This window comes from Dermochelys coriacea, chromosome 12 (genome assembly GCF_009764565.3).
Source record: "Dermochelys coriacea isolate rDerCor1 chromosome 12, rDerCor1.pri.v4, whole genome shotgun sequence".
NCBI lineage: Eukaryota > Metazoa > Chordata > Testudines > Dermochelyidae > Dermochelys > Dermochelys coriacea.
Window position 1 is genome coordinate 5555235 of NC_050079.1, and position 18366 is coordinate 5573600.

The 18366-nt window shown below is 45.5% G+C and overlaps 1 protein-coding gene and 1 long non-coding RNA gene across 5 annotated transcripts in view; both read left to right on the top strand.

Moving 5' to 3' along the window:
- Positions 1-18366, top strand: part of KIAA0895L (KIAA0895 like) — a 49401-nt gene that overhangs the window by 15306 nt on the left and 15729 nt on the right. For all 4 annotated transcript variants that reach the window (XM_038367809.2, XM_043494738.1, XM_043494739.1 and 1 more), the window contains one exon: positions 3120-3263. In XM_038367809.2, the coding sequence (XP_038223737.1) occupies positions 3120-3263 (144 nt within the window). The remainder of the gene's footprint in view (positions 1-3119; positions 3264-18366) is intronic.
- Positions 9914-14953, top strand: LOC122456234. Its single transcript, XR_006274996.1, has 3 exons — positions 9914-10065; positions 10232-11731; positions 14328-14953. It is a non-coding gene; the product is annotated as an uncharacterized LOC122456234 (long non-coding RNA).

Consider the following 18366-nt stretch of genomic DNA (forward strand, 5'->3'; position numbering starts at 1 on the left):
AGTGTGTTGTGAAGGCCAAGACTATAGCAGGATTCAAAAAAGAACTAGATAAATTCATGGAGGATAGGTCCATCAACGGCTATTAGCCAGAATGGGCAGGAATGGTGTCCCTAGTCTCTGTTTGCCAGAGGCTGGGAATGAGCGACAGGGAAAGGATCACTTGATAATTACCTGTTTTGTTCATTCCCTCTGGGGCACTTGGCATTAGCCACTGTTGGAAGACAGGATAGTGGGCTAGATGGACCTTTGGTCTGACCCAGGATGGCCGTTCTTATGTTCTTAACATCATCTATGGTGAAGACTGATGCAAAATAAATCCTTTAACTTGTCTGCAATGTCCCTACCCCCTTAATTGCTTTCTTTAGCTCTGGTGGTCAACAAGACTTCCTGCTTCTAATACACTTCAAGAATTTCTTGTTCTTATGTCTCTGAGTGTTTGCTCTTCAAATTCCCTATTATTCCTCTGACTTTCCATTTTAGCTGTTATAGTTTATGTTCTCTTTTTCCATCGCTTCACTTGGGCTGGATATCCACTATTAGAAGGTAACCTGTTTGGCTCAGATAACCTCTCCAATCTTACCAGTTAAGCTCGTCATTTATTCTTCTCTTGCCTCCTTTTCAGTGAGAGATCCGCATGCTTCTTGTGGTTATGGTTGTAGAAGTCGTTTACATGCTCAAACCATGGTTTTTAAATTCCTTCCTTTTGGCTTAAAAAAGAGAGCCACAGCTAGTCATTAGGATCATACATTCCATCTTCCTAAAGTTTTATGATCCCTTCCCTGAGGATGTTGACTTTACTAATAGTTAAATAACATAATTGCCACTGCTATAGATTCAAGAAATATGAAGTCCTGTATGTTGCTTAGGACTAATTGAAGAATAGCCTCTCCTCTTTTGGTCTAAAACTAGCTGTTCCAATAAGGAATCATTGGTAATGTTGAGCAGTTGCTTCTTTAATTCTTGTTCCATTGTGACAGACATGACACACATGCAGAACTGAAGTCACCCGTTATCACTGCATTGTTGGAGATGGTTGCCTCTCTGGTGTCCTACAACATTATGCACTTCCTTTTCCTCATCAGAAGGACACTAGTATATATGTATTGTTAGGGGTTAGTAGGTCCTGTCAGTTCAAAACATTTCTTTTTCATTTCTATGAAATCTGCTAGGTGCTACTCTACACCTCTGACCTGACCTGTCCTTCCTGTATAGTTTAGGGTTCCACTGACTGGCCTTAATCTTTGTCTGCATTGTCTGCAGTTCAAACCTCTTCCATGGGAGGTAGGCAAAATATGCTTACACTTTTCAGATGAGGTAGTAACTGAGGCATAAAAAGATTAAGACCAACACTTTCAAAAGTGGCCACTAGTTTGGGGTCCTTCACTATTTAGGTAGCCAATTGTAACAGCTTGGGCTTGATTTTTTCAGAGTTACTGAACAATCATAGTTCCCATTGACTTCAGCTGGAGTTGTGGGTACTTGGCACTTCCAGAAATCAGGTCCCAGGTGGACACCTTGGATACATCTATACTGATATGGGCTCGCAGGGGTGATGCTACAAAGCTATTTTAGCAGTATAGATTCATAGATACTAAGGTCAGAAGGGACCATTCTGATCATCTAGTCCGACCTCCTGCACAGTGCAGGCCACAGAATCTCACCCTCCCACTCCTATGAAAAACCTCACCCATGATGTTCAAATGTTCATAGATGTTCCTGCTCGTTCTAGAGACCAGGCTCTGAAACCAGGGAAGGGGAGAGGGTCTCCGAGCCCATGTTCCCATTTGAGCAGGAATGAATAAACATCTATTTTTAGCCTCAGAGTGCAAGCCCCGTAAGGCCAAGTGTGCTGCTCAGTCTACTTGTTGCCGTGGGGTTTATTTTGGAGTGCAGATGTATCCTTGAGACTGAGATACATCAGCAGCCTTGTGGCCTGTGGTTTGCACAAAGTCAAAATTTATGGCAGAGCTGAGAACAGAACCAAGATCACTGCATTAATAGACCCATAGCTGATCCACCAGATGACATTGCTTGAGCAAAAACACTTCATATGTGGGTGCTTGGATATGCTGTCTGTAAAGTGGGGCTATTTGTGTCTGTTCAACTGCTTTGAGATCTACAAGTGGGAGAACTAAAAGTGAAGGGCATGGGGCTGATCTATAATAACTTCTGAATACTACAGATGAGCTGGTTATTGGGATAGTTACGGTAGGGCTATATTGAGTGATTGGATTGTTCACTGTGTGCGTGAGTTGACTTAATTTAATACTGGAGCAGGGCTGTTTGGAAACTAGCAAGAAGGCAACCTCCTGGTAAGCATTCCCTAAATAATCTCCTGGTAAGCATTTCCAGGGAGCTAAAAAAACGATGCCTAAGCTGTTAAGCTGTGAAGACATTACTTCCAAAGACCAATAAATTTAAAAGACTTGTGTGGCCAAGGCTCGGGACTAGCATATCAGAAGGACACTAAATAGTTAGTCATGCTCTAGAGTGAGGGGGGTGGCAGGTACCACACATCCTGATGTTTTTTGTCTATTGGCTGCAACACAATTCCATTTGTGATTGAATTTGTTTCCTTTCTAATGCAGGATGAACCTGAGCCATTTTTCATGAAAATATGTTGGAGGGCACGGGAGACCCGTTATAGTCACTTGCCCACTGATATTAGGCACTCACCGTGGATGTGAGAGACCCAGGTTCAAATCCCTGCTCTGAATCAGACTTGAACCTGGGTCTCTCTCATCCCAGGTGAGTGCCCTAACTACAGGGGGCTACTGACTATTCTAGAAGCATGCTTTCTCTCTGGTTTTGACCAGAAATTCCATCCTGGATCCGAGAAACCTTCCAAAAGAATCGGCATTTTCTGACCAAAAACCAAAAAAAATTGTTGAAAAATTCCCAACCAACTCTTATCTATCTGTTATTCCTTTATCAGATAACATACAAAACTATACAATGTCTTTGTGTATCAAAAGTGGTCAACCATTTCATTCTTTTATCAGGTATTCCTTTAACTGGACATAGCCCAAGGAGATCTAAGTATAGCTATGGAGGCTGCACTTGAAACTGTAGAAGGTAGCTTGGGGAAAGGCTGACTCTCTTTTATGTGTATGTGGCAGGCAACTGGGATCATTCATGCCGTCCTGGAGAAGTACGGCTCTTATGAGCGCTTTGAAGTGACCACTGGTGGAAGACTGCTGAGCAAATGCCAAATCTGGTCTATTATCCGGAAGTACATGCAGAAGGAGGGCTGTGTGGGAGAGGTAATAATTGTCTTCGTTTTGTTTATGAAGCACCTTCACCGCAACCACTGGTAGCACAGATTAATAGGGAAATGAAGAGATGGACTCAGAAGTGTGATGTGTACCGACAAAGCCAAAATTAAAAATGGCTATTGGTTGAGAGGAAGAAATTTGGGAACCCATGATTCTTAGAACCCAGCAGTGAGAGTGGCCAGTGAGTTATGTATGAGCTTGCAACATGAAGTGACTGCAAACATATCTGATGTAATTTTGTGCTGCGGGAGTTTCACCTAGAGTAGCAGGGTTTTAATAGCACTTCTCTATATGGCTCTGGTGTCTGCAGCTGGAAATATTGTTTTCACTTCTGAGCACTTCAGAACCAGGAAGATGTTAACAAACTGTAGCACAACCAGTTCTAGGAATGTGGCATAAGAAAGACTCAAGGCATTTTGGCGTAAAAGTGATATCCAGAGTAACTCTACATAAATCAAACTTGTTGATTCCAAAACACAGTGTTACCAAGTTGAGTTTTCACCCTTTGTGGACTAAATCTAGTTCTCATGGAAGCAAGCACCTTTGTCTTGACTACAGTGGAGTTATACCAGAGCACCACTGAGCCCAGTGGCAGCTGTAAAACGTGCAAAAAACAATACACATTTATCTTAATTTATACAGCTCCTCATCATATTAAATATTGGAGCCAAAGATCTAACCAAATGTAGCCAATACTGGCCCATCTTGAGCTCCATTCATGGCTCACAGGGTGCAGAAAGCTGCCCTCAAAGGACTACTGAGGATTCAGCTGCCATAATGCTAGCTCAGCTCTGCACCACTCCCTCTGGGCCCCATACTGTAGCAAGCATAGATTCACAGATTTTTAAGGACAGAAAGGACCACTGTGATCATCTCATCTGACCTGTATAACGCAGGCCAGAGAAGTTCCCTGAATTAATTCCTGTTTGATTCCAGAAATTAAGTTTTTTCTAAAATTTAATTCCTGAAATCAAACATCCAATATTAATTTAAAAATTTCTAGTGATGGAGAATCCACCACAATCTATAGTAAGTTGTTCCAATGCTTAATTACTCTCACTTTTAAAAATTTGAGCCTTAATTTCTAGTCTGGGTTTGTCTGGCTTCAGCTTCCAGCCATTGTTATGATTTTATCTGTTAGATTGAAGAGCCTTCTGTCAAATTTCTGTTCCTTATATAGGTACTTAGACTGTAATCAAGTCACCCCTTGACCTTCTGTTTGGTAAGCTAAATAGACTGAGCTCCTTGCCTATTGCTATGAGGCATGGTTTCCAATCCTTTAATCATTCTTGTGGGTCTTTTATAAACCCCTCTCTAGTTTTTCAACATTCTTTTTGAACTAGGGATACCAGAACTGAATACACTATTCCAGCAGCAGTCGCTTCAATGCTAAATACAAGGTAAAATAATCTCCTTTTTCTTCTTGAGATTTCCCTGTTTACACATCCACGGTTCACATTAGCCCTTTGGGCCACAGTGTCGTACTGGGAACTCAAGAGCAGGCATGCAGGAAGAGAGGAGAGAGTGTGGCTAGAGATTGCTAAGAGCCTCTTTGGGGCCATTACAGAGCAGGACATACATGGGCAGCCCTTACTGCCATAATTTGTGCCAGGGGTCAGAATCTGCCCTCTGGAAGCCCTGGAATTGGTCATGTACCAAGATGGCATAAAGCTGCTTTTGTCTTTACCCCACTCTGAGTCCTGCACTGAGCACAGCTTGACTGGGCCCAAGAACCTGGCCCATTATAGCTGATCCTGTATATTTTATCATACATGCCGTATACAAAACATATGAAGATCTGCTATCTTTAGTCACCAGGGCCCACTCAATGTAATATGTTACGGTCATGTGTTTCATCTGTGAAGCTGTAATTAATATCGGTTAGCAAGTGGTCAGGCTCGTGCGTCACTCTGCAGAAAAGGACCCTAGGGGTTACAGTGGATGAGAAGCTGGATATGATTCAACAGTGTGCCCTTGTTGCTAAGAAGGGCAATGGCATTTTGGGATGTATAAGTAGGGGCATTGCCAGCAGATCGAGGGATGTGATCATTCCCCTCTATTCGACATTGGTGAGGCCTCATCTGGAGTACTGTGTCCAGTTTTGGGCCCTACACTACAAGAAGGATGTGGAAAAATTGGAAAGAGTCCAGCGGAGGGCAAGAAAAATGATTAGGGGACTGGAACACATGACTTATGAGGAGAGGCTGAGGGAACTGGGATTGTTTAGTCTGTGGAAGAGAAGAATGAGGGATTTGATAGCTGCTTTCAACTACTTGAAAGGGGGTTCCAAAGAGGATGAATCTAGACTGTTCTCAGTGGTAGCAGATGACAGAACAAGGAGTAATGGTCTCTAGTTGCAGTGAGGGAGGTTTAGGTTGGATATTAGGAAAAACTTTTTCACTAGGAGGGTGGTGAAGCACTGGAATGCATTACCTAAGGAGGTGGTGGAATCTCCTTCCTTAGAAGTTTTTAAGGTCAGGCTTGACAAAGCCCTGGCTGGGATGATTTAGTTGGGGATTGGTCCTGCTTTGAGCGGGGGGGTTGGACTAGATGACCTCCTGAGGTCCCTTCCAACCCTGATATTCTATGATTCTATGAAGCTGGAGAAATGTCAGTGTGACAGAGCTGCACCACTGCATGAGATTGTTGGGGGGGAGGGCAGTGAGCTGCAGCTCACCTGGAACGGGTTGGAAATTAGAGAGAAAAGAAGCAACTTCAGCATCAAGGGGCAGGGGCATGAAAGCACTGCAGGAGGAAACTCATTTCAATAAATACAAGTTTTGGCTGGGGTTTGTTCAGTGGGGCTGACTGTTAACTTTAGGATGTGACGTTACGAATGTAATTCATGTTCCAATATGCGGAAATGACACTGCTCACCTAAAAATATTTTACCGAGCTCTAAATGAAGTAACACCCCTCTCACTGCTGCATGTTCCCCTAGAGATAACATTGGTGAGCTTTATCTCACTTCTGGGGTGAAATTCAAACAGTTTGTAATATTTTATAAAGAATGTGCAGACCAACAGCAGCATTTGATTGTGCGGACATCTGCATAGGCTGATTGAAGGGTGTAGCCAGCTGACAGGGTCTTTACGTGCTAGAGTTCCTCCTGGTCTGTCAAGAATGTTTGCTACATAGCTGATCAGGCAGTATGTAGCTTGGTGTTGAAGATTGGGGCGTAAGAGGCGTTTGGATTAGACATGACTCCCATTCCTCTGTTTGGCATTGGCCAACCATCAAGAATGTGATTGGGCAAGATAAGATTTACTCTCACTCCTTAGTGAATGCTGTACTTACCAGTAGCAGAACGGAGTAGGCCTTGGATTGCCTTACCATGCTTTTGACCACAGGACCTGGAACAAGCCCAATGTGTGTGACATTTACACACACCCAAGGCAAGCAGGTCTAAAAGATGAACTGTCCTGCAGATTAATCTGTCCAATGTCTCTGTCACTGCAGTGACCAAGTTTTTCAGACATATAAGCACATCACAAACCAACTAGCTCACACTGTTGGTGGTTTTAGGAGTTACATTTCCTGAAGGCAATGAGCTATGTGTCTTTTGGATCCAGTCCTTTCTCTTACTACTTCTCAAGACAATATACTCCAAGCTCATTTCTCTGTCCTTGTTCGTCAGAGCAGGGTGTCAAGCCAGGACTCCTAGCACCACTGCATAGACCTCTGCCGTTTGATCCAAAGAGGTAATGTCTTTACTTAGAAGATTCCTATCGACTCCACATGAACATCCAACACAAATTGAACCATTGGTTCACTAATCACCCACACCCTGTAAAAAAACACAACCAACTAAAAATCACCTTTTGACCTAGTGGAAGCAAGTATTATTCAGCCCCTTTTTCCAGATAGTGAAAAGGAGAACAGAGATTCCACAAGCTCGTGTCCTCTTTGCCAAGATGGGTTTTAACTGAAGTAGTATGTTTTCATAGCTGCAGAGTTTAGGAGCTCCTCACATCACCCAGTTCTCTGGCATCCCACTCCCCTTCCCTATAGAATTGGACAGTTAAGGTTGTGAACAGACAGTGTAGGATTCCAGCTCTATATGCCACTCCGGCAGGATGTAGGAGGCATATGCAGCTCGCAGGGGGTCAGTGGAGTATCTCCTCTTCCCACCCCCAGTGCAGGCACTGCATTACTCTGCCTTAGATAGTCCTACATTGGCACCCCTCCAACAACTGAGGTGGAGTCAGGGTGGGGCCATATTGCTCATTGCTTTAGCCTGCTGGGGTATTCCTGGCGAGGCTGCCATAACTTAAAGAAGCCCCCAGGGTTGCCTGAGTGGGGTGGGGAGTGCTCCCAGAACAGATCAGAATCAGGAGGCCACCCTTCCTTTGGCCTGGGCCAGGCATGCTGGGTCTCCACCAGCGGCAGCACAGAATCTCAGCCACACCATTTAATTTAAAACATGATCAGAATGTTGTAGTGAAAATTCAAGTACTTGAAAGCCAGGAAGCAGGGAACTAACATGGTGCGGACACAATTACAGTTTCCTCTAGCTTCCTGTCCCCAGCCAGATCCCCACCTGCAATTCTGGAGTCTCCTGGGGAGCTGCATTCAATAGCAATAGTATACACAGTAAGAAGTGTTGATGAAGCACCACTGATAGTGTCTTAGAGCCAGAGCTCAGCCTCACCCAACAGCCTGGTCTGACTCCACAGTGATGGACTGCAAGTGGGCTGCAAAGGGGGCTCCTCCACACTTAGGTTGTGTCTAAACCGGAGTTTGGGCCTGCTGGAACTCAAGGTGATTGGCAGTTAACACCTTTGCAAATGCTAACTAGACTAAACCAGAGCAAAGTCTGGGTTTAAATTTTGGACCAAGCACTTGTGAGTGTTTAGATTAGCATTTGCAAAGCCAGATTGAGTTAGTTACTTCAGGAGCAATCACTCCAATATAGCTGGTGGCTTCTCACCACCCTCACCCCTGCCCTGGCCAGTGAGAAGCTGACTGCAGAGAACTCTAATGGGCTGCATGGGTCAAGCCATGGTAGTGGCTGCCAGAGCAGCGAGGGCGCAGCTCCCATCCTCCCACTGTCCCTGGGCATGAAGGGATATACTGATCTGGGAAGGCAGAGTACCACAGGTACATGTCGAGCAGCATTCCACTGGTAAGTCTTTTTGCACTACAATTGATACTGAGTATTAAAGACTTCCTTCAGGATGGTTCAGGCTGTAGACCCTAACCCTGTCTGGCTCTGTTCTGGCTCAGGGAGGAGGTGATGTTGTGAGAGCTTGTAGAGACCTCCCCACACTGCCCAGGACTCTTCTAGATGCGCCCACTCCGTGCCTATAGTGGTGAGTATTGCACTTTTATGAAATACAGCTAAAGTGGTCTTTGATGTGTGAGGTGGCTTCAGTCAGGTTCCATTCTGCGCTGTGCTGGCCTTGCCCATGGAGACCGTTGGTGTATGAGAGACAGGATTGACTGGGTGTGTCTACCCTGCAGCTGGGAGTCTGCCTCCCAGCCCCCACAGGCAGACTCGAGGTAGCTCTGCTCAAGACAGCAGGCTAAAAATAGCAGGCTGTACACTGCAGCATGGGCTAACCACCTGAGCTCAGAGCTGGGCAGGCTTGGACTCAAGCCACCACCTGAGCTGCAAGCCTCCTCTCAGCTCCTGAAGGGTGAGGTGGTGAAATATCCTTGGCTGCTTCCTGCATCAGCCCTGATTGGCTGCTCCTGCCCAGGAGGTGGGGCAATGGGGAAGGCAGCCAGTCAGAGGAGGGTTTCTCTCAGGCAGGGATGAAATTTGTAGTGAGGTGGAGCTTCATGCAGCATTGCCGACTGGCTCCAGGCTGGCTGAAATCCCATCACTCGAAGAAATTGTGAGAGCTGGTGACTCGGTTATTAGCCCTGCTTTGTTAACACTTCTGTGATCCTCCCACTGTTCTGTGGTTCCTCACCTTGGAAAAAATCTCATGTGGCCCAAACTTTCCAGGATAGGGGCCAGAGGTAGGGACAGTTCTATACAGTCTACAGAAAGCAGGGATTCTCCCCCACCCCCTTGGGGACTGATCAGCCAGGACTCCTGACAAAATAAACTCAGACATGTTAGTATCTAGAATTGTGTCCTGCCTTCTAGCCCTCAGCAGTCAATAACTCCCCAGCACATCTTTACAGGTAACAGCGGCCCTTTGCTACATACCCAGAACATGGAGTACCAAAGAAGGCTTCGCTCTTGATTTTAGTCCCTGGTGCATTGGTCAAAGGAAGTATCTTTGTGCTGTTCGATAACCAAGGTGGTTTCAAATGGCTCTGATTGACTAGCTGTTTTCTAGAAACAGCGAGGAATGCTGGTGACACATCACCCAGTTCTCTGGCATCCCAATACCCTTCCCTTTTGAATTGGACAGTTAAGGTTATGAGCAGAAAGTGTGGGATTCCAGCCCTATATGCCACTCCGGCAGGGTGTAGGAGGCATACACAGGTCACAAGGGGTCAGTGGAGTATCTCCTCCTCCCACCCCACATCCACCCTGATTGAATTGGCCTTGTCAACAATGGTTCCCCACTTGAAAGGTAACTCCCTTCTCTTCATGTGTCAGTATATTTATGCCTGCATCTGTAATTTTCATTCCATGCATTTGAAGAAGTAGGGTTTTTTACCCATGAAAGTTTATGCCCAGCCAGAGCCATCCTGGGCTCAGATAACAAGGATTTGCCACGGTGCCCTGGGTTTTGTGGAGAAGTCACGCTTTTTGATCCAGAAAAGGTGTGAGCTGCAGCTGCTCAGCCAACAACAGGGAATTCAGCAGGCGAAGAAGATTTGCACAGAGGTGAGCTCTTGTTCTACCGTAGGCTGCCCAGCCGGGGGGAAAGCAGTTCTTTTTAGAACAGGGGAACATTGATCCTGGGTGGGGAGGATTCTCCTGTGTTGTATTCTCCTGCACATTATCAGGATTTAATGCTCTAAATTCAATCCTCCTTGTTTTCTTCATACAGGAGCAACTGTGAGTGACAAGACAGCACATATGCACCTTGCCCAGCCCCTCCCTGCCAGCGGAGGATTGTGCATTTGTTGATGGCCTGACAATGGAGATCTGCAGGCTGATGAGAGAATGTCATGCTCAGTTCCCCCTACAAAAACAATGGATCATAATTGTCAGAGATATGGTGTATGTCTGGACAGTGCACTGGACACCAGATGGGCAGGAGAGCAGGCTAGGACTCAGTCTGGCGTCAGAGTCAACAGCTGCACTGCGGGCACCAAGTTTCCTTAGAAGGACACTGCACCTGGCATTGAACCGGGACATCCCTACATGGGCAGCAGGGGGCCAACCTTGGTGATACAGTGTCCTCTGGCTCCATTCCATTTAACTCTGGCCGATCTTACCTCGACCTCAGCCCCAGCGAGCAATGTGATGTGTTGCTGTGGAACACACCCTCACCATCTCACAGACCTGGCATGAGACACTGGATTATCAGACAGAAACTTGGTTAAATGATGTTAAGGTTCCAAAGTGAATCCCTTAAAAATCAGGAAATAGCTACAATAAGTTTGCACGTGCACCCTTAACTCGGCCCTCTTGTACATATACATTATAATATAGGTTCTGACCTTGCACTGCCCTCCACCTTGTCTAACCACGTAGACATGTGCAAAATAAATACAAAGTGGAGTGAAACATTGCCAGATCAGAACTATCCCCTCACCCCGTGAGAGTGTTTTACAGCCATTTAGCATAGGTGTCAATGATGACATACAGGGAAGACAGTGGGGGATCAGGCAGTCTTTACAACAACATGCTACTATTTCTGCAGGACCACAGGTTCATTCAAGCCCCGATTCAGGAAAACATCCCTAGTGAGGGCAGCACTTAAGGACATGCATAAGTCCTATTTAACATGCTTAAAGTGCTGTCCTGAATCAGTGTGCAGGTTGGACATTGCACAGTGTAAGAAGGAAGTTGCTACATTTATTTTTAAATAACTTAGTAGGGTGCACACTTGTGGCCAAACCAAACTGAAATGAACCCTTTTCTCTGTGCAAGTTCCAGGAACTTTTTTTCACTCTCATTCTGCAACAAATGATTTTTATTCTATTAAATGAGTGCAGCCCAGCCTCATGACAGCACACTGTCCCGCCTGCACTCCTGAAGTAGATTCTGCTCTCAGCGAGGCTGGTGCAGATTTGAAGCTCGTTGACTTTAATGGATTTACTTCAGATTTATCCTGCAGTAACAAATTTGGATTAGAACAAGTCAGGGATCCATGGGACCCTTGCTTCATTCCCGGAGCCCCATCCATCCTGTGCACTGAATGTGATAGGACTCCTGGGGGAAACAATAGCGTGTGATCATGTAATTAAAGACTGCATTGTAGTACTATAACGCATATGCATATATGGGTCAAAATTAAGGTTACTTGGGCAACCGTAACTTTGGCATTTCGAAACTTGTGAGTGTTCCACTTTGTAACCTTAAGGTTCTTTTATCTAGACAGGTTTCAGAGTAGCAGCTGTGTTAGTCTGTATTCGCAAAAAAGAAAAGGAGTACTTGTGGCACCTTAGAGACGAACAAATTTATTTGAGCATAAGCTTTCATGAGCTACAGCTCACTTCATCGGAATCATTTGGTGGAAAATACAGTGGGGAGATTTATATACACACACAGAGAACATGAAACAATGGGTTTTATCATACACACTGTAAGGAGAGTGATCGCTTAAGATGAGCTATTACCAGCGGGGGGGAAGGGGGAAAACCTTTTGTAGTGATAATCAAGGTGGGCCATTTCCAGCAGTTAACAAGAACGTCTGAGGAACAGTGGGGGGTGGGGTGGGGGACGTCATCTTCCTCTCCAAATGCAAACTTCCGACGTGCACGAGCTGAAATTGTGGAAAAGCAGCATCACTTGCCCCATAACCTCAGCCGTGGAGAACACAATGCCATCCACAGCCTCAGAAACAACTCTGACATCATAATCAAAAAGGCTGACAAAGGAGGTACTGTCGTCATCATGAATAGGTCGGAATATGAACAAGAGGCTACGAGGCAGCTCTCCAACACCACTTTCTACAAGCCATTACCCTCTGATCCCACTGAGAGTTACCAAAAGAAACTACAGCATTTGCTCAAGAAACTCCCTGAAAAAGCACAAGAACAAATCCGCACAGACACACTGGAACCCCGACCTGGGGTATTCTATCTGCTACCCAAGATCCATAAACCTGGAAATCCTGGACATCCCATCATCTCAGGCATTGGCACCCTGACAGCAGGGTTGTCTGGCTATGTAGACTCCCTCCTCAGGCCCTACGCTACCAGCACTCCCAGCTATCTTCGAGACACCACTAACTTCCTGAGGAAACTACAGTCCATCAGTGATCTTCCTGAAAACACCAGCCTAGCCACTATGGATGTAGAAGCCTCTACACCAACATTCCACACAAAGATGGACTACAAGCTGTCAGGAACAGTATCCCCGATAATGTCACGGCAAACCTGGTGACTGAACTTTGTGACTTTGTCCTCACCCATAACTATTTCACATTTGGGGACAATGTATATGTTCAAGTCAGTGGCACTGCAATGGGTACCCGCATGGCCCCACAATATGCCAACATTTTTATGGCTGACTTAGAACAACGCTTCCTCAGCTTTTGTCCCCTAATGCCCCTACTCTACTTGCGCTACATTGATGACATCTTCATCATCTGGACCCATGGAAAAGAAGCACTTGAGGAATTCCACCAGGATTTCAACAATTTCCATCCACCATCAACCTCAGCCTGGACCAGTCCACACAAGAGATCCACTTCCTGGACACTACGGTGCTAATGGTCACGTAAACACCACCCTATATCGGAAACCTACTGACCGCTATTCCTACCTACATGCCTCTAGCTTTCACCCAGATCACACCACACGATCCATTGTCTACAGCCAAGCTCTACGATATAACTGCATTTGCTCCAACCCCTCAGACAGAGACAAACACCTACAAGATCTCTATCATGAATTCTTACGACTACAATACCCACCTGCTGAAGTGAAGAAACAGATTGACAGAGCCAGAAGAGTACCCAGAAGTCACCTACTACAGGACAGGCCCAACAAAGAAAAGAACAGAACGCCACTAGCCATCACCTTCAGCCCCCAACTAAAACCTCTCCAATGCATCATCAAGGATCTACAACCTATCCTGAAGGACGACCCATCACTCTCACAGATCTTGGGAGACAGGCCAGTCCTTGCTTACAGACAGCCCCCCAACCTGAAGCAAATACTCACCAGCAACCACACACCACACAACAGAACCACTAACCCAGGAACTTATCCTTGCAACAAAGCCCGTTGTCAACTCTGTCCACATATCTATTCAGGGGACACCATCATAGGGCCTAATCACATCAGCCACACTATCAGAGGCTCGTTCACCTGCGCATCTACCAATGTGATATATGCCATCATGTACCAGCAATGCCCCTCTGCCATGTACATTGGTCAAACTGGACAGTCTCTACGTAAAAGAATAAATGGACACAAATCAGACATCAAGAATTATAACATTCAAAAACCAGTCGGAGAACACTTCAATCTCTCCGGTCACACGATTACAGACCTGAGAGTGGCTATCCTTCAACAAAAAAAACTTCAAAAACAGACAGCAATGAGAGACTGCTGAATTGGAATTAATTTGCAAACTGGATACAATTAACTTAGTTTTACTTTATGTAATGACCCATCCACTCCCAGTCTCAATTCAAGCGTATTTCCCCATGTTATTTCTCTCCCCACCCCACCCCCCACTGTTCCTCAGATGTTCTTGTTAACTGCTGGTAATGGCCCACCTTGATTACCACCACAAAAGGTTTTCCTCCTTCCTGCTGATAATAGCTCATCTTAAGTGATCACTCTCTTTACAATGTGTATGATAAAACCCATTGTTTCATATTCTCTGTGTGTGTATATAAATCTCCCGACTGTATTTTCCACCAAATGCATCCGATGAAGTGAGCTGTGGCTCACGAAAGCTTATGCTCAAATAAATTTGTTAGTCTCTAAGGTGCCACAAGTACTCCTTTTTTATCTAGACAGTTTGGCTAGACCAACACAAGAGCTCAGAAAGCAAGGCTCTTGGAATTAATCTCAAAATATCCTATCGGTTAAGGCAGAGTGCCATTTCATTCCGTTCACACTTGCACGTTGAATGAAACCTGGCTCACAGTGTTTTTTGTAGGACTTGGAATTCCACACGCATATGCAGTCCAGTTCTGCTTTTCTGTGAAACACAGAGACTCCTAGAGCAGGTGCAGCATAGGTGCAAAGTATCATTACAGCCTCATCCCTCAGCTGAATTGAAGTTGATTTTTTGCTGGAAAACTGAAAGGCACTTCTCCTCACTAAGGACTATGGCAAGTTTTGACTTTCCAACCAGAAAAGCTTCACCCTGAAGCAGTGGCAAGAGGAGGTTTTTAATGGAAATGGTCCGGCAACCTTAACTGTAAGTGCCATGCTGCTCCAGCCATCACTGCAGTCCAAAGTGCTGAGTTCACCTAGTGCGTCACTGGGCACTGATGTTTTGGGACACCCCGGTGGGTTTGCTGTTGGTTCTTTTAATCAGAATATGTTTTACTGTTATCATTCCCTTTGTATTGCAGTGTCTGTCAAACCATTGCTTGTTCAACACGGGATTTCCAATAAATCGCCATTAGTTGAAGTAACAACTTTGCCTCTCTAGTTCCTTTTCCCATCTGACGCGCTCAGTGGTGTGGTGAGCTCGCCCACAGAAAGATGTGGACTATCGTGCTGAAAGTTCCAACCCTCATTTACTCAGCTGAGCCTGGCTGTATTGGAGAAAGCTGTGCAAGAGAGACCCATGGTCATTACTGGCCTGTGACCCGACTGTAGCCAGTGGAGCTTATGACGGTCGAGGAGAGCCAGACCCAAAGAGTGGAAGACAATGCTCTGAAAAATGGCCTTACACAATTATGCTTGATCCATGTGGCTCCTAGGGCCTCGGTGTGATGTTTTCTTGGAATTCCTAGTACTGTCAGTCCCCTGGTCACCCCCCTGCCTGCAGTCAGAGACTTGCAGGTGCTTAAAGGGATATCAGTTCCCTGATGCCACTAGCCTGCTAGCCACCCACACAATCATGGGGTTATATCAGCCCTTACTTTGCCTTAATAGTAGGTGCACCCCAGTTCATGAACCCCTTTGAAGCATTCCCCTTTAATATCCAGCCCCTGTCACTGATTACTCACAGAAATACCAGGTTTGCTATCCCCAAGGGGACAGCATACACACCAGCTTGTTTGAGTCAACTGAGGATCAGAGCCTATATAACATCACAGCACTGAAATATATTTATAGTGAAAACAATAAGTTTTTTATCAAAGATAAAGATTTAAGAGATACTGAGTAAGGATAACGAAAACAGAAAGGTTACATATAAAACAAAACCCATACACGCTTTCTAGAGACTAAACCTAACTTTTACAGCCTAACCACCTGTCTAAAGGGAGCCTTACCTCACCTGTATGTCCTTCACAGTGCTTCCAACCAGGGCAGGTTGGCATCCTGTTTTCATGAATGCGATCACACTGTCCAGTTCCTTCCTCAGGTGCAGGACAAAGAGGTTTCCTTTTGCCTTCTCCTTATAGCCCCCAAAATTCATTATTTCATCCCCAGGATAAAGGGACGTACAATGCTTCATTTACATGTGACCCGAGGCAAAGAGGTGAACATATATCCTTTGTCTGGCCAAAACCTGTTTTTCAACCCTCCCTTGATTCAGACTTTCTTAGGAATGTATTTTCGGTGTATGCACATGAACACAAAACATCGTACATGGTATTCGTACGTATATGTCACAACAATGTTAATGGCCAATGTGACCCTGGCTTTCTTTGAAGACCCCACTGGTATGGATAAATACTATGTAAGCCATGTACTAGGGCTGGGGAGATTGTGAGGTCTGTCAGGAGTTACTGTTACAGAACAGTGAAACCCTTTGCCAGTCGCCAGTGAGGGGCTCTTAGGGTCACACTTGGTAGTCTCGTTTTCCCCGAGAAACTGCTTTTCCCTTTATGAAGGTGTTAAAATAGCATGTCCCTGCAGGCTTCAGAGAGCAGCCCCTCCATTGAAGAAGAGCATAGGAGAGACAAACATCATCAAGAGCCCAGAGCATCCCACACAAATCTCCTTCGGTCCCCAAACCAATCTTTATAAATGTGCCACGAGGGTATGTTCCTCCCTTATTCCCCAGTAGTAAGTCCTGCCATGTGGGTGCCTCATCAGAGGCAAGGCCAAAGGGAACTCAGCCTGCATGTCTCGGCCCTTATTGCTCCTAAACTGGAGACCAAGAGATATGGAAGATAGTACGGATAAAAGTGGGGCTCAAGGCAGCAGTCCCTGCAGGGGAATCTGCTGGTTTGGGACCGTAACACGCACAGTGAATAAGAAATAAATATTAAAACAGAAGCAAAATCTGAATGAGCAGAGGACTTCCTTCCTCCGGCATTGTATTCTGGCTCTGGTCTAGGTGTAGCCACTGGCACAAGTGCCAGAGGGCACTGGAGGAGTTCTTTGCTTGTGTGAGGTTGGGCCGTGCACTGGTGCATGCATGGCTGTTTGAGAAGGACAGACCCAAATCCTCCACTTGGGGCACTTCCCATATTGCCCCCTGACTCTGCATAGTTCATAGCACAGGGAATAACCCCACGTGTTCATGAGTTAGGCCTCAAAAAGTCATTTCCACGTACCCGGAGAATGTAAAGAAAGTGGCAGGTGGGGAAATTGAGGTAAAGGAAGAATACTAGGGTGAACAGTATTACTATGTTCTCATTTTCAGAGTAGCAGCCGTGTTAGTCTGTATTCGCAAAAAGAAAAGGAGTACCCGTGGCACCTTAGAGACTAACAAATTTATTAGAGCATAAGCTTTCGTGAGCTACAGCTCACGAAAGCTTATGCTCTAATAAATTTGTTAGTCTCTAAGGTGCCACGGGTACTCCTTTTCTTTATGTTCTCATTGTAACAGGTCCATCATTGATCAGTTACTGGCTAACGGGCTTATGCTGAATCAGACAAAGGCAAATACACTATCTGATGTCCTTGAACATTCGTCTTAGATCTGCCACAGTGTTCACCCTGTGCTGGCCTTTCTATGAGGCTGGGACAACTGGGCCAAAGTTAACGTGTGTAAGCTCTGACCCAGGAGCTGGTGAGCCAAAGTGCCCAGTCACCTATGGAATATTTGGAGTGGGCAGCACCAGAGAGTATGTTTCAGTATAGGCTAGCCATGTCTCTGGCTGTGGGGACTATAAGGTAATTGGGAATATCTGGCTGGACTTAGAACAAAAGTTCCCCAAGCTAGGTGAGCCGATGCTGCTGCTCCCATCAGAGAGAGCAGGAATGGGCCACATGTTTGTTTCAAGTTCACCAGCAGATGGCACACAAAGAATCTAAAAATCTTGTAATGCATTCTCATATGGGATTGGCCATTATAACAGGCTGCCGGACGAGGTGGCCAACATTCTGGCTGTGGTTTTGCACAGAAAGGACCCAATGTGACAGAGTTCTAGTGGCTGCCTGGATGAAATACTTATTACAGGTGTAAATGAGGCAGCTCATTTGAGAGACCTAGTGCCTGCAGTGGTTTGAAGGGTCTGTGTTTCTGGGAAAGAAGGGTTTTCTCACAAGTACATCATAGAGATTAGCCTCTAAGGCCTCTACCAGAGAAAATAGAGTTACTAAGAATGTCACAAGTCACTGCTGAGATCCTAGTGAGCCTGGGTTACTTCATTAACTGGAAAACTTCTGTCTACAGTAAAAATCCCACAAATCAAAACCCAGCGCTATGGTTGTTCAGAACGGATAAGAGTGAAGAATGTCACAAGGCATTTGAGGCAGACTAATATCGTCATTTCTTTGAAGGTGCTAGTAGAGTTTGATGTCAAGGTGGAACTCTGTGGAGCCTCACCTATGGGGAGAAGTGGGTTTGGTCACAAATGGCAGATGGGACCAAAAGGCCAGCCAGGCACTTTCAGAACCTCAAGTCAAGCAGGTGGAAAAACGTGCTCGGATGTAACACAGCGTTCTGTTTGGAATGAAGAAATTCCAGGAGTTTAAAGTAAAA